Here is a 22944-nt window from a genome sequence, read left to right as displayed (position 1 = left end):
CCGGAGGGAGGGGGATGGGGGGCCGGAAATGGCCCCTGGGCCATCAGTTTGGGATAATTGGCCTAAGAAATTAAGAAAGATGAATTATTGGTAAAAATAATCATGCAGTCCTAAAAAGAAGCAACAGATTACAAGAATTTGGAAACAAATGCACAAGCTACCACCAAACAGTCATCTGAATGCGCCACCCTCCAACACTGCATCTATGTTTGAACCCCAGTCTGCAGTGGGTATATGAATAGCAGCAAGTGGCAGGTTGTCGCAGCAGGCCTTGTTCCTGACTGATGCCAACCTCCTCTGGCCTTCCTCCATCACCCACTGATGCCCAATCTGCTCTTCTCATGCATAGCCCATAAAACGCCCGATGCCGATTAGTACTCACCATCATTAGCCATGGCTGACATCGATAAATGACTGGGCCTGTGTGATGAGTAGGTCATTCTGCGTCTCGGTTTCAGGCCAGGGTCTGATTCGGTCCTCAGCTGTTGAATGGATGCTTGTCAACTTGACAGTGTAAGAAAAGCGTTGAATTAAATACATTCAGTTCAGCGCTGAACTCGCTAAGAAATTGTCCTCTTTTCTCTTGTTTACTAGTTCCTTAATATTTGATGAATAATAAAAAAAAACTATGTGAAGTCTGCCTTAACAGTAAGTGTATCTGTGTTACAGTAAATGTGTTGCAGTAACTCATATTTGAGTACATGCTCAGTTGGGCCCTTATGCCAACCACACACACACACACACACAGAGAGCCCCTGAGGCTACTGGAAAGTGAATCTCCATAATCACATCAGGGGGAGGAGGGTGGAGTGGAAGCAAAGGGGCCAACGGAGGGCCACCGACTTCTTTGAAGGGAAAGCTACATTAGCCAAGTTGGTTGCGCAACTGCTGAGCCATTCAGTTGGATGGCACGGCACTTCTGGCCAGAGGGGCCATTTTACATTTTGGTGGAACAAGACCCAAACTAATAGCGTTCACTCCGCTTCGCTGAGCCAGCAGACGGCAGCCCAGGACAGGTGATCCTGCTTCCGTACAGCGACAGATTAAAGATGAGAGAGAGAGAGAGAGAAAGAGAGAGAGAGAGAGAGAGAGGGCCTACACAGTTTTCATACTGTGTAGGCGATCAGTGGACTATCTGCCATCTCTGTTTAGGTCTACTCACTGCACCCTACAACCAGCTACTTTTAAATAAACCACTGACTCTTAATTTTATTTGCCTCATTATACAAAATAGCCCTAAAGGATGCAAATACAGCTTCTCTGCATCATATTGTGTCACTCCAAATTATGAGATTGCATGAAGATGAACCAGGAATCCTAAACTTTCTTAACAACTGGAGTTTCTCATTTATATGGACACTAATTTCCACCAAAGAACGATAATGAAGAAAATCGATAAAAATGCTCTTTATAAGATCTCATAATTTTGACTTAGTATCAATCAGAGAAGAGTCAAACAGTCTAACTGGCCCAGTATGTCAGTATTACAGCAATATCTAACATTGTCTAAACGTAGCTAACCATAAGTCACCATAGTTTTGATTTATTATCTTAAAATATGGCTTAGTCTGTCATAATGTCTTTCCTTTGTTCTCAGTTTGATGATCCCTGTGTGTTTTGAGGCTCTGTTTGTTTAGATTTTTCCCACATGGATCTGTTCTTGCCTCAAGTCACCACATAAAAACATTAAAAGAAACTACAAAAAAAAAAAAAAACCCACAGAACTAACTTACTGGGTCATACATACCTAATACCTTTACAGTTTGTATCAGAGCCTAAAAACAGATCGAGGAAACTTCGAAATTGGTGCACGACAGGGAACATCAGGTGACGTTTTTTATGCTGTACTCATTCTATGCATCATCAAGGGACAGGAAACAAGCAAAAACACCTTAATTCAGCCAGAGAACACATAAATATTTAATGTTTAAGAGTGTATGAGCATAATGCAGCTATATTTCCAGTTACCTTTTCTTTAGTGTGCTTGAATATAGATTAATTCCTTTGTTTTCTCATATTTATTTGCTTGTCATTTCTCACCGGTTGGAAGATTCAGTGCCAAACATGCAAACAAGCTGAATATAATTTGCACCAGATGAACAGTGTGTGTGTGTGTGTGTGTTTCTTTGAGCATCCACTCTCGTGTGTGCAACATCTGTGTATGCTCTTCTGTGTGTGTGTATATATATATCTTGTACACTCCGCAGAGGTGGGTGTGTTTGGTGTGTGTCTTGGGAGTTGAGTCTCTCACCCAGCTGTCAGAGTTTAGCCCACATCGGCCACAGAATGAGAGAGATGGAGGGAACCAACATCCAGCAGATCAGCGGGATGAAAGTATTGATCACGCAGCAGAGCGCCGAGAACACTATTTGAGAGTCGTGCAGTCCATCATGCTCAATTACGCCTGGCCAGATGCTGACCTTGTGGCATTCATAATGCTGCATAACCAGCCAAGAGTTTCTCACAAACAGAAGATTAGGGTCAGTTATGTACCGTGGGAAAAATGAAAAAAATTTTCTGGTTGGGGGTGGTGATGGTGGCTGGCGTCATCCTCTTATACCTGGCGCAGAGCATATTGTGACCTCTTGATCAACGGCGCAAACAAGCCGATTACTGAAAACATTTGCTTTGATAGTGTGTCGAGATGAGAAAGGAGGTATTAAAGAGAGGATTTTTATAGGAATAGGAAATGAAGCTAAACGCATATTCTGAAGTCTTTACTTACTTTGAATACTTTTTGAACATTGAATCTTCACATGCAACAAGTGTGTTTGTGCAAACAAACTGCTACTCAAGTAGAGACCATACAGGTTTTACACATACTCTCCAGGTTAGCTAAACGTACTTCGAAGACAAAAAGGAGGCAGTAAAATTGTTAACTGAACACTATGTTGTAAAGATTACGCAGTTAGGGCTGAAACAATTAGTTGATGAATTGATTGACTGAGTTGTTCTGCTTTATTACAGATAAACAGTACAATAAAATATGTTTCTGAAAAGATTTAAGGAGAAAACTAGGCAGTGCAGTAACAGAATCAATTCATATTCCTTCAGCACTGCCTGGTTTGACAGTTTGATCTGAGATTGGTGGGTTGAGCTAGACGGACTCACTGAGAATTAACTGTCAATCACAAGGTAGCCACGCCCTTAAGCATAATCTTCTTTATCGTCTATTTTCCGCACAATTTACTAAATGAACATCATGCTGTATGGAAGAAGACTTGAAACTAGAGACTGAGACCATAAACTCATTAGGAAACTTGAGCTGAGCTAATAAATAAAGTGAGAAGTTGGTTTATTTCTCCGTGAGACTCAATACTATCAGACATTTTTTTTGCTGCCCCCCTGGACATTAGAAAGAATGCAGGTTTGAGATACTTAGAGCTTCTGGGTTAGTGGAGCCAGTCTACTATATATACTGTTAGTAGTTGACCCTGTTGGTAGACTGACGCTGCTGCTAATGAATTCTTTAACTGAGAAAGTAACTGGAAATATTAATTGATCATGAAAATTGTGAGTTGCTTTGACAACTTTGTGCAATGAGGGTTTATTACCAACATTTTGAGTCTGCTCACTATCGAGTTAGATAATGAACTGTGACACTCTGATAATTTAACCGCTCCTGTTTCTGTCCCTGTTGGACATTGTTGTGCCAGTGTCGATATGTTCCCAGATTTAAGCAATTACTTTGTTGTCACAATGGGAAAAAAACTACAAAAACAAGACCCGAGTTGAACTACAGTGGAGTTATCCTTTAAGGAAATACAGCTTTGTTTTTAACTTTTAACGATGATGAGGTTTTGATGTTCTCTCATGATTTTTAAAAGGGTTTCATTTCATCCTTCAACTCAAGTGGAAAGACGGAAATCTCCCAAGCTGAAGTTACGAGGTTACGAGTTAGTGTGAGTGTTGTTGTGGCTGTTGTGCTGCCATCAAACAGATGGGACTTCTTTTTCATCTCAACTAGAGGAGACACAGACGTCCACCCCCCCTCCCATCTCTTTCTCCTTCACTTTCCCACACCCTTCCTCTCTTTCTCTCGCTCTCTCCCTGGTCCTCGTCGGCTCTTGTGGGAATCTACCCATAATGCACTGGGAGGAAATTGCCCCATAATGAATACAGCACTTCTAAATTGGAATACAGCCGCAGGCAGGGACCAGACCGGCCACTGAAATATTCACAAAGCTTTATTAACGCTGTTATTCCTGGCAGATGCACTGTGCGTACGAACAGTTGGCGATAATCATGCTGTGCCACTGAGTTGTACATTTTTTGGCAATTTATTAACTATCTGTACAGTCGATGTGATCTTCTCTCTCCTCTACTCTCAGTTTAAATTTAAATCAGCAAGGAAATCAATGTTGTCAGAGGTATCCAGCACAGAAATTCAGGCAATGTTATCTAGAGATGATAGATGAAACTTACATTGCAATGCATGCTGTACTTAAATGCAAACACTATAAACTCAAACCTACCTACGATGAAGTTTGTAAGGCGGCGGGTATTTGAGGGATTATTTCACGGCCAACGCTCTTCATTTCATGTCGTGGGCGTCAGGTGATTGACAGGAAGCGGAGCATAATCACAAAGCATGTCAGCAATCGGTGACAAGTTCTGTCTCCAACCATGTCTACTCTGTGCCACGCCTCGTTCATCCAGTCAAAGAGCCTGAAAGGTTCTCTTGTCCAATTAATTAAAAGACTTGGAATATGAATGTGGTGAAAAAAGGACAAAAGCAAATGGAGGTTTTTGTATTGACTGTGTGGATTATCTGTTGCTGTGGAAGATGTTTTTTAGATGACACAAACTGCTACTTTGTATAGAAAACCAGTAAAAAGGATGAATAAACATGAGGGGGACCTTGGACAATTTCTGTTGTACAAAGACTTTCTTCATATTTTCTGCAGCTGCACAGCTTCTGACAAATGCCTGCAGTTGTGTAATGTTGCATAATGTCACTGCTACTGCATAATCTCTCTGGTAATCAACTAAGATTTAAACCTAAAACAGCAAGAGTCTCTTGGTAGTTGTAACCAGAACGTAAGACTGCTATAATCAATATTTTTTAAACAGTGCTGCTCATAGTGATGAAACCACAGAGAATTATCAGCAGTTCCCCTAAATACGTAAAACACATTACCATATCAACCAGTGTCAGATGTCAGTGTAGTAGCTGGTTCCTACTACTGTGTATCAGTTCCTGTTGCGTTGCATTATGAATTCCATGCAGTCGATAAAATAAACCAATCCTCTCTCTCTCTTTCTTGTCAAACAATACGATATGTGGTTGACCCCAGCTTCCCACAAGAAGCCCGGGTTAGACCAGCAAAGGAAAGATTTAGACCACTGTCACCGTTTAGCAGCCAAATCTGTTGAGGTCCGTAATTCATGGTTACATCACTCCTACATCGTATGCTAAGCGTGTGTGTTGTGTGTGTGTGTGTGAGAGGCGGTTGCGAAGGACTACGCTACTGCTGAACTGGGTCGTGGGTAACACGTTGCTATGGCAACTGCTATTTGCCAGCCCTGGGGCCAAGAACTGCTTTTCGCTTACACTTTCTCTCTCTCTGTGTTCTTTTCTCTGTTCTTCCTCGCTCGCTCTGCCTCTTTCTTCACCTTCTTCGCTCTTTTTCCTCTTCCCTTTGTTCCTCTGCTCCACTTTATATCGATCACTTGCTTGGTCTTCCTCTCCATTCACCTCTGCTTTCCCGTTTCTCTCTTATACTCCTCGCTCATACCAGCGTTCCCTCTCAGTTGTTCTTCATCTGCCTCTCTCATCCCTCCTTTTTGTCGTTGTCTATATGGAAAAAAACAAAACTACTACTAGAGCAGGAATCTATTAACATTATCTTGCTGTCACCCTTAGCTGCAAATTGAAATCCTAATTTAAGCAAGGGAACATTTTAAAGTTTTGTCCTGCAGGCCGCTACAGCGCTTTTAGAAGGAGAACAAGCTTTAACTGCGGGGGATGTTAATCCGTAATTGCAGTTCTTGTCTGTCAAATTATTTCCTTTTCTGTCGCTTGACAAAATTAACAGAAATCCTCAAATCTTTTGTTCTTTCATATTGGTGAGCCGGTGTTCAGGCTCCTTCACAGGCAGCCTGTAAAATGCTCCCACATCCTGATGCATCGCCTTCGGTCTGAGATTGTTGAGATGATATATGATACAACATCGTAACAGGAGCGTAACATATTGTCTTAGTGATTAACTCCAGCCGGCTCAATGTAAGTACAGTGTGGGCATGCAGTCATATTTCAAAGAGAGAGCAGAGAAGAAGACAAGCGGGGCAGAGACAAGAGGTAGCGAGATGCAGTGAGGTATAAAACGAGAGCAATGGGCCAGCCTCGGTGTGTCACCTAAATTCTCCTCTAATGAATAGTCCATTGATTTCCATTAGGGCTGGCTGGAGCTGACCACTCCGGCCTGTCTGTTTCCCATTAGCGCACTTTAAAAACTGAGGCTGACAAACAGTCGTAGCCACAGGCGGGACCAGACGAGGGGCCCCTGTTCAGCGTTTAAAAGAAACCTGTGAATTCATCCATGAAGCTGCATGGGGCCAGGAAGAAGATTGAGTTAACAGCAGAAATAATGTGAGCTTTAAATACCAGTCTCTGAGCACAATCTGCAAATAGTCTCCTTTTCCCCACCTTGATAAGAGGTATAGTAAAAGTCCATGACTGTCGAGATAACATCACCTGGAAATTCTTGTTTTGCATTTGAATAGGCAGGATTACCACATCTCGCTGGCAGGTTTAATTCTCTTCTTTAAATAAAAGGGACAGAAAGACTAACATACTAAATTACCTGTAGAGATTGACCTTTTATAGCAGGATGGAGTGTCAGTGCAGAGCAGCTTTTAAACAGCCTCCCGGTCGTCATTGTATCGACCAGGGAGTCCATTGCAGCCCCCCTTTCCCTCCCCCTGAGGCCTGGCCTGTTTCTCAGCTCAGGATTTTTAGAGCCATCCAGTCTTATCAGCTCCACCTCTCTATCAGCCCGCTTCCTTCATTAACATTAATAGGATTTGGATCTATTATGCAACGAGCCTCCGCTCAGTTACGCAACACAGAGTCTTCAGCAGCAGCAGCAGCACTCTTTGGAGGGAAGCAGTTACATCTTAAATTTATTGCGTGGGTTTTCATTCACTCAGACAGGGAGAGGAGGGGTTTTCAATATGGGCCAGTACATGACCCCACACTGAGGTCAGAGACTTTAATATTGAGCCTCAATAAACAGAGGCACTAAAGAAATTAAATAACATGCAGCATGTAAATTACCAGCTGCTTGCCAATAATCACAAGAAGGTAAATCGTACAATCTGGTGACTGGGTCCACAAATGAAGTTGCAAACTTGACTAAACTTTCTGAATAGAGTTTATTTTGTTTGGTACATTTTATGAAACTTTGCAAAATTGTCCTATTCAACAGACACACAACTTTTCCAAACCAACTCTCCCTTTGCTGCACATAGGCCTAAAGAAGAGACTATAGCCAAGCTAGCAGCTCTGAGGTTGGACTTAGGCACAGAGGTTCTTTGAGCTAAACACTAACATCCTCACAATGACAATGCTAATATGCTTATAAGTTAAATTTTGACCACATGATGGCACTAGATGAAGTCCCACCTACAGTGAAGTAGGAGACATTTTGTGTCCAGCAGGAAAACTTTAGAGATGAACAAAATTAGCATATTCATACATTCTTAATTTTTTAATAAGGTAGAGGGAGTAGATGCCTTTTTAAGGAATTATACTTTGCAACAAAAAAAAAACATATCAGACACACATTATTGTTCCAAGCACACTATTTATGTCTTAATGCATGTCTGTAGGGGATCAGTGCTAGAGGAAAAGTCAGGGCATCACCAAAGTTATTTGGATTCATCTCCTGGAAGCCATGAACATCTCCACCAATATTCATAGCAATCCATTTAACAGAAATTTAATCCTGGACTAAATTGGTGAGCCAACCAACTTCTCCCAGGAGTGATGATATCGATGATTCCTCAGCGGAGCTGAAATCAATCTGCTCTTTTAAACTCATCAATAACAACTGTCCGCCAGCTGTAACACTACCTGGCCTGAACGGTCGATTACAATAAGGATGGGAGTACAGAGAGTTTAGTTCAGGTTTGACAGATTGTGATACAGTCAATCATGTATACATGAATAGAAATGTTTAACAAACTTATGAACATAAAATGATGATGCTTCAGAGTTGCCAATTGCTGCACGTTGTCATGGAAACAGCAAAGTGGCACACACGAGACAGTTCATTTTGTGTTTTTTCTTCCTGCAGTAACTTCCTGCTTTGCTGGAGGAGCTATTTTTAAACGAGTGTTATATAAGATGCAACTCTTGTGCTCAATACAATGTGTTATTTTCCCTCTGTTTTATTCCTCTTCATACTCTTGACTGTGATTTCCCGTACCTGTATCCCATGTAGCTCATGACTCACTCGGGGAGCTTCACACGCTGTCAGCGTTAATGGAAAACAAAATTACTAATTTATAATCATCATCATTCTGTAGGAACCGCTCAAGCACAAGGGATCATCTTTGATCATTCATCATCACTCTGGAGTTGTGAAAAATGAGAAAGGAGAAAGATGAAAATATGTGGTGTGTGGTATATAAGGTGTGCAGGCTAATCTTAGCTTCTTTCAGTTTCTCATTGTCATTTGCATTGGATTTAAAATTCCCCCGAAAACAAGAATAAATGAAGCAAAACATCTTCGTCTTATTCTCACTTTCATCTGCAAGAGTAACACCATCTGACAGCAAAGACATCTTCATTCTTTTTGAGATACTACTTGAAATGTCACTTCTCTGATGCCCTAGAAAATAAATGGCTAGTCATTTATTTTGAAATCATTTATTTAGGATTACGTCATGAGTTATTCATGCAATCTGTTCATAAGAAATAAAAAAAGAAAACTTTTGAAATGTTTCTTTAAAGACAAAAGGGAGATAGAGCAGTTTTTTGGAGCAGGATGTGAGCATGTAGCACAGTTTACATGTAATATTCAGCACTCCCAGCTGAGCTCAAAGTGAACGCACACTAACTGTGAAAGAGGCTATGATTAGCCGCTCGACACGCCTGACAGGGAGAAGTGTTGTTCTCCTCTTGTAGACTCTGAGAGACGAGCGTGACAGTATGAACATCCACGCAGGTTTTTGCATGAGTAACGGTTAAACAGCAGTGGACAAAAGGCCGCCAAGTGTTGCAGTGAGTGTCATCACCAGAGCTGATTAAGCCACTTCATGAGGTGGCATCTTGCAACAGTTTACTCTGTTCGCTCCAGCTCCAGCTTTTTGCCTTACTCCCATTCCACATTTCTCTCCTCTGTCCCTAAAGCCAGAGTCCTGGTCGGACCCGCTGTAAATCACTGTACTGTATCAAACTGGAACCGAAAAACTAAACCTGCTCTCTCATTGTCTCCCTCTGCAGGATGCTTCGAGTGCTGCATCAAGTGTCTGGGCGGGGTGCCCTACGCCTCCCTGGTGGCTACCATCCTCTGCTTTTCAGGCGTGGCTCTGTTCTGCGGTTGCGGCCACGTGGCACTGACCGGCACCCTGACCATGCTGGAGAACCACTTCTCCAGGGTCACCAGCGACCACGCTACCCTCGCCATGGTGTAAGTTCTCAGTGTTCAGTTGCTTTACTACAGGAGGCATTGCACAAAATCTGTCTTCATCAATGAAATCAAGCACAAAAACACATGATGGAATAAGATGTTCTGCTTCACAGTAAGTTTCAGAAGGAGCGTGGTTAAAGCTGAATCATTGATGAGATCTTGGCAGCATTAATGGTTTCAGTAGAAACAACAGTATACTGGTGCTACCCCTACAGTTATTAAATCTGTCGACTACAGCCACCCACATTATCTGCCATGATTCAGAATCCCCTAAACTTGCAAATGTCTCTTAACTTAAGTCAGTGAGCATAAATAGGTCTATAAATATTCTAAAAAAAGAAAATAATAGTAGGAGGCGTGTCATCACTCAAAGAGATTTCAAAAAGGCGTATTTCTGGTCCATTTCTTTTAAAATGAACGGTGCTGTCACAGATTCATTCCCAATGTGATACTGTACATATAAAGAATCTATGAAATGTCATTTTTAAAACGTACAATGTCAGATCGTCTCATTAAAGAAAAGCTGTGTCACTTTTGCTAAATGGCAATTTTGGGATAATAGTAAATATTTGACCATCTTGAACGGTCCCTAAAATAAAGGCAAAAACGTTCATGTTATTATAACATATGAACTGACTCCATTGGCCTTAAGCTAGTCATATCTCGCCAAAGTTAGTCAACAATAGTCACCATACCATTATATCAACCGAAGACTGTCTCAATCCCACTAATAAAACACCTGGCTACTTTTATTGACATTTCTGAGCATAATTTTTTGGTATTTGATTACACATTTTTTAAATATCTGGTTCTTACTGCCCTTCATAGTTCCATATTGTAGATGCAGCTTTAAAAGCCCTGTGTTACTGGTGGGATTTTTAACACTATGATTTATTTTCTGTATGTGTGTATGTGTGTTCAGGATCCAGATCTTTCAGTACATTATCTACGGCATCGCCTCTTTCTTCTTCGTCTACGCCATCATCCTGCTGGCTGAGGGCTTTTACACCACCAGCGCCATCAAGAAGGAGCTGCAGAGTGACTTTAAGACTACCGTCTGTGGACGCTGCATCACTGCCTTCGTATGTCAACACGCACGCACACAAACATAAGCAGCTGCTGCAAATCATCACACCCACTGACCCAATTACACTCCAAATTAAAGCCTGTAAATGAGATTTAATTACTTTGATGTGTAATTTATAATGTTCTTGCTTAAAATAGTCTTCACACAAAACACAAAAACATGATGCTTTTCAAGCCAGGACAAGGGTCATCATGAAAGTGTTGCGGAGGCACAATCACACACCTCTGCTACACATTTATGGACACACACACAGAAAGACAGATACACAAGCACCCACACACACACAAACACTCAAGGCCTTGAGGGTAGCTCTGGCACAGTTTGTCCTTTCTAGCCTGATTACTCTAATTGCTGCAGATGTCCAGTAACATTAGCTTAAACACAGACTCTGTGTGTGTGCAGTGGGTGGAGGTCTTTAAGGAATAATATTAACCTATTTTCTTTAATGCAACTCAAACTTTGGCACAAAAAAAAACAACAGAAAAATTGAAATCTCAACTTTCTTTTCACCACAGTTCATGTTCCTGACCTACATCCTCGCTCTGGCCTTCCTCGCCATCTTCGGCTTCACAGCGATACCAGTTTTCCTCTTCTTCAACATGTGGAATACCTGTGCTGCCATGAGGTCTCCTGACGCCAACATTACCTCGCCCGACTCCATCTGTGTGGACGTCCGGCAGTACGGTAAGCTGTCCCCCCTACATTACACTACAGTCCTTTTGCTTATGGTTTGTGACATTCAGTGCATCATTTAAGTTCCTCATTTCCTTTGTTAGTGATTTCCCACGATAATGTTTGGCAAAAACATAAGGGGCATTGTTTTTTCCAGTGTATAAATTAACAACTGTCACAGTTTCAAGGTTCATGAATTTCATCCACTACCACCTTTAATTGCATCAGTAGTAGAAATATCTCAAGCATAACGCCATGGTGAGAAACCCAAGGAATCATGAGCTGTTTCTGAAACAATGATTCAGTATGACAGGGCGGATTATTCCCTTAGTGCCATTGAGCGCTTGTTATTTTATTCTAAACCATTGCTATGAAGATTGACAGCCTCTAAGCAGAGTTCCTCAGCTCATCCTCGACTCATCGAGGCCAGCGTGTCCTTTATGTTTCTGCTCCAGCTCTGTTTCTGCACACCTGATCTAATTAAGGATGACACATTTTCATTACAGTTTAATTGGATCAGGTGTGCAGGAGCAGAATTTGGAGACAGGTGGGCCTTGATAACTGGGTTCATAAAATCACAGTTTTACTGTAAAAGGCTATGTGTCCTACTTCAGTATCATTAACTTTATTGATTTCTTTATCTTCAAAACTAAAGAGGTATCAATTTTATGCTAGCAACAGGGTTTATGGGAAATGTGCTACGTGTAAACTGAACTGAATAAAACAAAAATGTATCTGTTCCCTATTCAGCCAACCACACAATGCTGAAATTTACACCTCACTGGTCAGTTTAGAGCTGGACTCCAGTGACCAGAGCATCAGCTGAATACACAAAACAATGCCTTTACTGTTTGCTAATGAAGCTTTGTATAAAATGGGCTGCCAAAACATAATTATAAAAGAGCAAAAAAAAAAACATATTCATATGCAACATATCACCCCAGGTATTTTGATTCGCAGTTGAAGTAAAAAGGATCCTGTTTTACGTGTTTTCAAAGTTTAAGAGAAGTTCCCCTGATCAAGGGGCCGGCTAGTCTCTAATAAAAGCTTTTTACTTTGCACATAAAAGAACATCCTGGTGCTTGTCCCACTGTTTTTACACATACAGCCCAGGCTTTAATCTGCAGGATAGCAAACTACAGAAAGAACATTTTGCAAACTAAAGTTAAAGCATTACAACTATGCCTAATTTCTGTACAGTTAGCTAATATTAGCCATCATAAGCTACAGTGCTGCTCATATGTAAACAAGCACAGGCTGTAGTACTCAGTGTAATGAATTGATCACATAATCTTGCTTGAGTTAATGTAAAAATACACCCATTATACATTACAACAGAAAGGATTCACTCAGTCCTTACATATATCACATATTTATCTGCAGCTCTGCTTTGCTTTAGATGTAATTTTCTATACCGGAAGAGGTCAAAAATACATTTAGATTATTGAGAGTCTGGTTGGATCTCTATGAAAATCCACCTTCCTGCAGTATTACAGCACAGTAACGCTCTCCTGTGATTGCCTATCTGTTTGATGGCCTAATGTACAGTATGTGACCCACATTTGAAGGACAGCTGGCCCGCTTGCAAAGCAGGATGAGGATCACATATGCTTCATTGGCATTCATGGTATTAAACTGTATGAAATATTAACCCTGAATTACTGGCAGACATCAAATTATCATCAGCAGTTCAAGAGTTGATGAGTGAAAGGTTTTGGTGAGCATTCAAATCTTATAATGTCAATGAAAAGAAGAAAAAGTAAAGGAATATAGCATATAATAAGCTTATGCTAGCCAAAAATGTTTTTACAGTAAAGAAATAAATCAAAATATTGACCTATATTTTCCGGTAGGAGAGGCTCAGAGGCCTGGACAGCAGCAGCCCTCTTTCCTCTAATCTTTATCCAAGCCTAATTCATAATGCCTTCAATCATACAGTCTCGGGGGAGGAAAAAGCTTCTTGTCTCAGATGAGAAAGCGGCAGTCCTGTGATGTTTCATCTCTCTGATCCTGTAGGTATTATTTCCTGGAACGCCACACCGGGAAAAGCTTGTGGAGCCACACTGGGAGACATTTGTAACACCAGCGAGGTGAGAGGACGCTGACCTGACCTTTTCTTTTCTACTTTATCTTTTTCTTCCCGCACTAATTACCTCTTTTCATCTGCAGTTCTACCTGTCCTACCACCTCTACATCGTTGCGTTCGCCGGCGCCGGTGCCACCGTCATCGCATTGGTAAGCTGCTCGTGAACCCACCGATAATGTGCTTCTCAAAATATGCACGTTGCCATGGCGTGCTTATCTGTTGCCATAGCAACCCGCCTCTCACGTTTATCAGGATGTCGCCCTATGGGTTGAAATCCGAGCCTGCAGCCTGCCTCTGCTGCGTGAGCGTGTGTGTAGACAGGGTCAGTGTTTTACTCTGCTGTGGAGGCGGATTGTTTTGTTTTACGTCCAGGGAAAAGGAGATACTAAAAAAAAAAAACGATAAGCACCTCTCCAGATGTTATGTTGGGTCAGCTGAAAGCCCTCTGCACTGTGATGTTTTCCAGCTTACTTTTCTGGGCGGTAAAAATACAGAGGATGAAATAAGCATCTGAGCAAAAGGAGTATGCGTATTCCTTATGGTGTACAATTATATCATTTGACTGTTATTACATTTTCCATCAGCATATCATTAAGAAGATCTGGCACCATTAAATGTTCATTTAAACGTTTTATTTGATTGTTCTGAGAGGGGTTTTCTCAGATGATTTTCCTTTAATTCAATAACTACTTTTCCAATATTTGAGCAGTCGTTCACATTTATTCATCCAATAACTACAACTTCAATGTGGCTGTAATTAAACCCTGAACACACTGCTTCTTTCAAACTGTGCAATGTTACACAACAGCCTTTGAGATGCTGGATATTCACTGATTTGTTCAGAAGGCCAATTTTGTACCATTAAAAAACCACTAAGCTACATTTGGGCAGGTTTTTATGCCCAACAAAGACTACCAGGTGATTTCACTAATGATTACTAATAAGTGGAACCACTGGCTATAATGAAAACCTCTTAACGCTCTACACTATTGTAGTTCTGAGCAGGTTTTAAAATTAAAACTCTGGCCACACTGGAAAAGTGACAATAGTAAGTATACAGTATACTAAACACACTTGATTTTTGTACACAATGTACCCACAATGCAATGCACAAAGGAAATGGAGGAGCTACTCACAGCTTAAAAACATTAAAAAATGTTGTGGTTAGTGGTGAAAGAGCTTTGAAAATTATTTTGTTTTTGGAATAAAAATGTCGCTTTCTATGTGTTTAAATGGCGAGTTGCATGCTGTGTCCTAATTCCACACTACACGGTGTACGGTGTACAGTAGATAGTTTATGTTGATCATTATGAAATCAACATACTAACAGGAACACAGCACATGCAGACCTCAATTAAACCTTTAACAGAGTTAAACTTAAATAATGAATCAAAATGGTTTTCCAAATATTTTATAATTTCTGGAGCGGCTTCAGCACCATCCACAATTGGTTCTAATTTGTTTCAGCTGTTAGCAGCTCTATATACTTGTTATATATATATACATGTTTGCTTTGTTCAGTCCTCCACTGCACTTTATTCCCTTTCCTCAAAGTAAATCAAGGAAACATCTCGGTTTCTCCTCAGATCCACTACCTGATGATTTTGTCGGCCAACTGGGCCTACCTGAAGAGTGCCGTCTCCACGCACGAGTACCAGGACATCAAGACCAAGGACGACCAGGATCTGGAGGCCGAGGCACGCTCCAAGGAGGGCCAGAACTCCTCCTCCTACTCATAAGGACAAGAGATCCTCTCCCGCCACCACCACCCATCTCCTCTCCACACCTCAACCCCCCCACCCTGCAACACCCAGCGCCCACCCCTCCCTCCGATAAAAACAAACCACCTCGGTCATGTTTTATAGTCCCCCAGCCTCCTGATTCTCCATCCTCTTCCCCTCCACGATGTTTATTAAGAGTTGTGGGCTCACACCAGAGGGGAAGAGAATAGAGGATCAGGAGAAGCGACAGGCCCAGACGGAGGCAGATGCTTCAGAATGAGAGAGCTCGCCCGCCGGGGTCGAGCTCAGGTACGATACATCAGTTCAGAAGCGTCTCCTCCCCCGTGCTTTTGGGCGGCGACTCGTGAACGTGGCCCGGCTGTGATGGCCTCGCACCCTGAGCCAGCACAGCCTCTCAACACACAGATCCTAACAGCCTAAAAAAACATTGTTCACTGTCTGCTTCAGCCACAGGGAAGCCAGGCAGCGACCAACTTCCTCTGTTTTTTTTTGGTGTTTTATATGCATATATATATGAATATGAATATATTGTGCGAATGTGTACGAATGTTGTTGTTTTTTTTAATACTCTCTGAAAAGTATGCCAGGTACTATTATGATCTTTCTTCTTCTTCTTTATGTTTTTGCGCTCATAGGTTTTTTCTCCTTTACTTTCTCCTCCATCTTAAACTTTTTATTGCTAATGCTCAATACGTTGTTGCACTATTACGAAACAAAAAATTAGGGAGAACGAAAATCCCTTAAAAAAAACAAAAACAAAGCACCCCAGCCCCTCCGCCCCCTCGCTCATAGAAATACCTAAAAGACTCAAATCATGTTGTATCTCAAGGATTATTAGTGCATTTACATGACCAGAGTTTATTTATCCACCAAGGTATTAACCATTCATTTAAGATCAGAGGAGGTGTAGCAAACTTTTATAAAAGGATTAGTTATGGGAAATGCGCTTATTCGCTTTCTTGCCGGGAGTTAGATGAGAAAATTGAGACCAACTTGATATTTAACGTACAACATGAATGTGGTCTCAATCTTCTCATCTAACTCTCAGCGAGAAAGCAGATAAGCGTATTTCCCAAAAAATGTCAGACTATTCCTTGTAAGACCTTTTTTCAGTTTTTGCTACACTCATCACCAGCGGCAGCAGAAATCAAAATCTGTCTGGGTTTTTTAACACAGAAAAAAAAAGACACACACCTCAGGTATCAAACCAAATCTGATTTTAGCCAGTTGTGTTCTTTTCCAAAGCTTCACCATCTAAACATTAAACCTACCGGATTGGTACACTGTCCTGTGTGAATTATACAGTAAAAACCAGTTCTGTCATTTTCTAAAAGTCCTCCTTTTGCCAATGAAGTTCACCTGTAAATAACTGACTCACCCTAAAAGATCTCAATTTACACCTCTCCCAACACAGGGAGAACACAGTCAGTGTTTTGCCATACTCTTCTATTATTTTTTTCCACAGATATATGTAAATGTACCCTTTGAGATATGTGTTTAGCACTCAAATACTAGTTCTGCATTTGATATAATAATTGTAATGTAACATCTTTAAATGATATGTCGTGAGAGGGATACAGTGCAGCAGTGCAGTCATGATATGATATGATGGATTGAGGTGCTTGTGACGTATACATTTTAAAATGTGAAAAAAAATATGGAAATTGATTTTTAATGTTTTATCAGTTTTAGGCAGCTGAGTTCTTCTTGTGATTCAGTAATAATGATTTTATTGAACTTGTTTGTGCTTATTTTTGGATGGCCAGCCAAATGAGTGACTCATCAACATTGTTGAGTTGAGAAAAATGTCACTTTTTTGATTTTTTTTCCCTTTTGGTTTTATTTTGAACATCATGCCTCTCATATGAGCCACAGAGACTGTTTTGGATGTTTACACTCTGAATAAAAACAAGTCAGGAATTTTCATACATTAATTTTATAATCAGATATTCTTTAATAATCATGAACTATATTCTATATTGATCATCACTGGTTAGTTTACCCTAAAAGAAAAGAAAAAAAAACACTGAAGAAGACAAATTTTTGAACTTTGATGAGATGAAGCATGTCAGTATTGTCCATGTGTGCAGCTGTCTATTCTGTATAAAAAAGGACTATATTGCCATGTGTGTTATGTTTGATAAATATACGTGCTTTGCTGGCAGGTTGATGTAAAGGCAAACTTCAATTTCCTATAAGACGATGCGTGTCAGGGTGTTGTTGTTTCCTCGTTATTTGCATGAAGGAGACATGACTGTGTCTTTGCAGTTTTTCAGGTGATGTGTAGTCAATTGTACTGACAACTATGGTAGGCGGTGTTTGCCCCCCTCCTCCACACTTCCCCCCCTTTCCACCTACTCTTTTCTAAAGAAAACTCCATTGTACTTTGATGGCATTGTAGTCCCTGTAGGTGTTCATTATGGTTTTATTTTTTAAGTTGGAAATAGTTCTATGACTCCTATATAGTGATGATTTTTGTAACCTTCTCTAGTAAAACCGATATTTTTTATTATCGTGACACCGTTGTCGCCTGTCTCGTTCTTGTGTTTGGGTCTCTTGAATTTCTGTTTATGGAAACAAACCCGTATTTAAAAATCAAAGTGAAAGCATACAAGGTATTGCTTTAGAGCTGGAACTAGTGAATAGTTGAATTTGAATTACATACGAAGTGTTTGGGTTATAAAAGCATCAAACAACAGTGAAAAATGCCCATTAATATAGTCAAAAATTCAAAAACATTCAATTTAGTAATGTAAGACAGTGAAAAATCATCAATTCCTTACACGCAAAAAGTTGGAAACATCATGTTTGGCATTTCTAATGATTCTCAACATATTTGCAGATTAATTTTCCATCAACTGACTTGAAGTTTTATTGCTGTAGCTCTAATAAATAAAAAAGTTAGAAAAATCCTCCATGTTTTTTAGGTCAGCAGCATTTGGCCTCTGCAATTAAGAAGTAACTTGCAACAGGTGATGCTAATTGACTTAATTAGACACCGCCTGTGAAAACACTTTTAATAGACAAATATCTCACTTCCAAGGAAAAGCGATGTTGGTTTATTAAAAAGTTGGTAGAAGTTGCAAGATGGCTTTATTCATTTCTTTCTATTGAGACATGAAATGAGAAATAAAGATGTGGTCTTACATTACTACAGACTGGACTTCACTGAGGAAGTTTAAACATGCTCCACATCCACAGTACACCCACACAGCTGATTCCACTCTCTACCTTTCATCTGAACTATGTGGGCAGACTCGCTCTGATTGACATCTCCCTCATTCTCCCCTCAATTATGTTGCTCTTTTATGTAAAGTATATATATATATATAGTCCACATTATTCAAAGAAAAGCTCAACATGGCCACTAAGTGAAGACTCCTGTGTGGGTGTGCAGGGCCTTTGATCAATACCTAATGCTGGAATTCAACATCTCTCTTTGTAGGACAGGAATTAGCATTTGAGATTTACCAGTGTTACTATGAAGTCACAAACTGGGCGTTTATCTCTCACTGCTGATATGTGGCTCTACCTTGTGGAGAAAGAGGGTACTACACCTCAAATTACAAGAGAAACACTAAATCCCCTCATGATATCACTGGTATTACCAATATTGAAATTAATAACATTTTTAATATCTCTGGTTTGGCAGAAAATCAAATTTAAAAATGACTTTTAAAAACAATGAAATCTAGTTTGTGTGATTTAACCTATAAAATCTGCACCAAAGTAGTGAATCTTATTAGTTTTCTTACCAGAGAGAGAGTGGCATTGACTACATTTAGTTCTTATTAATAATTTGATTGACCACATACATTTTATTCTGTATGTCAACAGTTTGAGTTATAGATGGAAGTATTTGGGGTTTGTAAACCTCTAATAACTGCAAATATGACGTTTTATGCACATAGTTTAATTAAAAAAACATTTAAAAGCACTTACAACATTGGTAACATTGCTTTCTAATGGTGGTTTCTTTATTAAGAGACCTGAAAATCATTTTGGGAGTGTTAGAAGCTTTCAATCTAGTATTTAAAATTCTGGGTGAGGGGATTACTGGAATGTTTTATGAACAGGAATCAGCAATAAATCACTTTAACACAATCAATATTTTCAAAATATACGTAAACGTGGTTGTATAGTTTCTGCCGAGTCCTGCATCTGCTTCTGGAGGAGGAACATAATCTCAGGACTTCTCTTTTTGTGGGCTAAAATGTCTAACCACAGCTGCATCAGTGACGTCAAACCTTTAGTTTAACCTTGTTTAGAAAACTGTTACTGCTTTAGGTGACACAGTTTAGCTTTTACCAAAGAATCCTTTCAGCCAGTTGCATACACCTCTGATACAACTGAGGTTCATCACTGACCACAAATGAATCCATAAAACCTGCAAAGACAAACTGTATCAGAGATTTAATTTTATTAACTGTCCATCAATGCTTTGTATAAATTGATAACCATGCAAATACAGTCTAAATCAGAGTTGGGAATGGTGTGTGGAGAGTTTTGTTTCCCTCGTGTGGTGAAAATGCAAAATATTGGCACAAAATAGTCCATTTTGGTCTAAAAAATATCAATATTTGTTTTCAAATGCAGGTCCTAGTCAAAAGTTTATCTGAGGACATCACATACGGTAGTCACTGAACAAACACCACTTCCTCTTTTACAGAGTCATAACCCACGCTCCATACACTCAACTGCAGGAGCATCATATGAGCTCCTGCTGGCAGTCACACAGCGCTCAGCAGCAGGAGGGGTCAGGGGGAGTCTTCCTCTGCAGGTCCACTGTGTTGGTGTGGATCAGGTGATCGGCTCGGTCGTCCAACGCCAGAATGCGGCGTACAGCCTCCTCAAAGGCCGATGCTACGTTTGTAGCATCCTTGGCGCTTGTCTCAAAGTACGGGTGGCCGCCGTTCTCGCGGCACCACTGTCGCGCATCTTCCCCCGACACCTGCCGCTCGGGCACGTCCAGTTTGTTACCCAGCACCACAAAGGGGAAGTTGTCGGGGTCCTTCACGTCAGCGTAGTAAGTGAACTCCTTCTTCCAGTTGGACAGGTTGTGGAAGCTCTGTCCGTCGTCCACGCTGAAGGTGAGCAGGCAGCAGTCGGAGCCGCGGTAGAAAGGCGTGCGGAGGCTGCGGAAGCGCTCCTGACCCGCCGTGTCCCAGATCTGCAGAGTGACATGGTGGCCGTCCACCTCCAGCTCCTTGTTCAGAAACTCCACGCCAATGGTGTGGAAGAGGTGCGAGTCGAACTTGTTGGTGACGTAGCGGTTCATGAGCGATGATTTGCCGACGCCGCCGTCGCCCAGGAGAATCACCTTCAGGAGGGCTGACTTGGACGTCATGGCTGCAGAACCGGGTCAAAGTTTGGTCTTGCTGGTCTGAGGTCTGGAGACAGCAACAATGGAGACAGTAACACCTGAGGAGCACAAGAAAGCAAAACAAGAGTAATTTTAGTTGCAGCCTTACTCTAGTCATATAAAAATCCACCTCAGATAACTTAAGATACTTATAACTTATGTTACTTTTTGTAGCTGTACTTATGTAACCTTTTTTTGTTTTAATTAATTAATAATTAGTTTACAAATCTTTAAGAAAATGAATGAAAATTGAAATTGTGATGCAAAAATGTTAATTCCCATAATAATCGTGAATAATAACTGATTGAGATAATTGCAATATTACACAGCCGTGCACCGTGGACAGTGGGGGTCTGCATACTAATACCTTTCACAGTATGAACGCATGAACAAGCAGAGGTAATGATTGACTTTACCCGCATACTGCTTCTAACTGGTCGGTCTTTATGCCTGCTAACACGACAGGATAACAACCGAGTTATGCCTCCATTTTGTTCAGGAGTGGCTCTGATTTTTCACCTTTGGCCTCTCTGATATGGTTGTGCTTAAGATAAGAACAAACTGCTCCTCAATCAACTTTCACTTCCTGTAAGCAGCTAATTGTGACTGTTTCCTTCACACTCTGAGAACTAATTCAAGTCAGTCGACTAGCTAATCCTATTAAACAGCCACAGCCCACTCATTACACTTTACAGCTAATGAACTTCCTACACTGTGTGTAATATGTTATGCATGAAATGATCCGTGCTGTACGTCACATGGACGCCGATCACAGGACCAGTGAGTCGCCCCCAAGTGATGCAATATGCAAGTCAACAACAGAGGGAAGATATTAGGACAATTTCTCACCGTTATATCAGCACGCAGATGCCATTTTATCAACAATCTGTAGGAGAGAGAAAGAGAGAGAGTATTTAACTTCACACAGATTAAGTGGCCGAAGGAGTTTACCCACTCACAGGCTCAGCTGCAAAGAAAAGTGAGGATTTAAGCAGAAATTTAATCACGTACCACACACTTCGTACTTAACATACCAGTTCAAGCTAAATAGCAGTCATTCCACCCACATACCAGAGCAAATCTCTGAGATGAAGGTGGGAAATCTCCCCGAGAGCAGGTTTAAATGGGAGACGAGGAGGAGCTCTGTTATCTCATCCATCGCAGTTAAGATGGACACTGATCCATCTCTGGCTGTGTGTTAAAGGAATACTCTACCAAAAATCTATTGAGTGTAAAACACTCCTGAATTGTTTTAAATACTCACAGTTTCTCCACAAGAACATGTCTCATGTTACGCTACAAGCCTACAGTGGGTGACTATATAAAATACTCCAAATATAGATTCTCGGTGGAGTATTCCTTTAAACCTATTGAATTTGTAACTTAAAGTTAAACTTAGCATCACGTTTTATTTTGAAGGGTCTCAAGGGTACATGCAAGTATGGCTACAACAACCAGGAGATAATATTCTGCTGATTACTATGTTTGTCTATAAAATGTACGAAAAAAATGCAAATTATGATAATTAGATATGTTCAAATGACTTGTTTTTACCCGATCAACAGTCTAAAACCTAAAGATATTCAGTTTACTGTCACAAATCACAAAGAAAAACATCAACTCGTCCCATTTAGAAGCTGGAACCAGTGAACATTTGCCATTTTTACTTTAATCGACAATCAGAATTTGACAATTTCTGATTACGTAAAGACTTGAGGAACAAGCTGCAGCAAAAACAACCTCGAACATCATCCTTCTCTGAAGTGTGCAAATTGTCTTATCGCACGCACAAACACATGACAGCAGCGGTATGACATTAGGATTATCTACATATCTACTAATGTGCTTTATGTGTCTGATTTTCAGTTTTTGATATGTAGTTTGAGTAGATTAATGTTTATATTAATTAACCAACACAGTTTTTTCAGAATAGTTGGTAAATGAGTTGTTAGATTAATCAACTAATCAAATAATAATCGTTTGATTAATCGATTAATAATTAGGTGCAGCCCTAGCTCTAGTTGTACTACTGGAAATATTGTGCAGTAAATAAAGACATAAAATGTAAGACCATGACTGCAAGTTTAATATGTCATTCAACGGTCTAATTTGTGTAATATAGGTCTATTAAAACAAACAATAGCCCCTACTACTGTCCACTGTACACGCAGTCTGCAGCCAGTTAGGACCAAGTTGCTTGCCAGTTGCTTGTTAGGAAAAGTTAGGCTACTTTGCAGAATAAATACATGAATGAAGTTCAACTCTGCTGTGCTGAAGGAACTGTGCACTGTTACACAAACTGGCAGCAATAAGCAGCCCAAGGACCAAGACTGGGGGACATGATGTCTTTATCCCGA

At 40.5% G+C, this 22944-nt stretch overlaps 2 protein-coding genes across 3 annotated transcripts in view; one reads left to right on the top strand and one right to left on the bottom strand.

The window, feature by feature from the left end:
• Positions 1–17743, top strand: part of LOC118339885 (neuronal membrane glycoprotein M6-b-like) — a gene marked incomplete at its 5' end in the record, with an annotated part of 26557 nt that extends 8814 nt beyond the window's left edge. The window contains 6 exon segments of the mRNA XM_035677691.1: positions 9452–9638; positions 10561–10720; positions 11241–11409; positions 13414–13487; positions 13567–13632; positions 15070–17743. Coding sequence (XP_035533584.1) covers positions 9452–9638; positions 10561–10720; positions 11241–11409; positions 13414–13487; positions 13567–13632; positions 15070–15222 — 809 coding nt within the window. The 3' untranslated portion in view covers positions 15223–17743.
• Positions 17744–19623: 1880 nt separating this feature from the next.
• Positions 19624–22944, bottom strand: part of LOC118339886 (ras-related protein Rab-9A-like) — a 4580-nt gene continuing 1259 nt past the window's right edge. The window contains exons 2-3 of one of the 2 annotated variants that reach the window (XM_035677692.1): positions 21437–21473; positions 19624–20646 (exon numbers count right to left, since the gene is read on the bottom strand). In XM_035677692.1, coding sequence (XP_035533585.1) covers positions 19967–20572 — 606 coding nt within the window. In that variant the 5' untranslated portion in view covers positions 20573–20646; positions 21437–21473 and the 3' untranslated portion in view covers positions 19624–19966. The remainder of the gene's footprint in view (positions 20647–21436; positions 21474–22944) is intronic. The other variant, XM_035677693.1, reaches the window with a different exon arrangement.

This window comes from Morone saxatilis, unplaced genomic scaffold (genome assembly GCF_004916995.1).
Source record: "Morone saxatilis isolate NCDOM2014 unplaced genomic scaffold, NCSU_SB_2.0 Contig6, whole genome shotgun sequence".
Classification (NCBI taxonomy): domain Eukaryota; kingdom Metazoa; phylum Chordata; class Actinopteri; family Moronidae; genus Morone; species Morone saxatilis.
The sequence above is the reverse complement of the archived record's forward strand: the minus strand, read 5'-3'. Positions and strand labels throughout refer to the sequence as shown.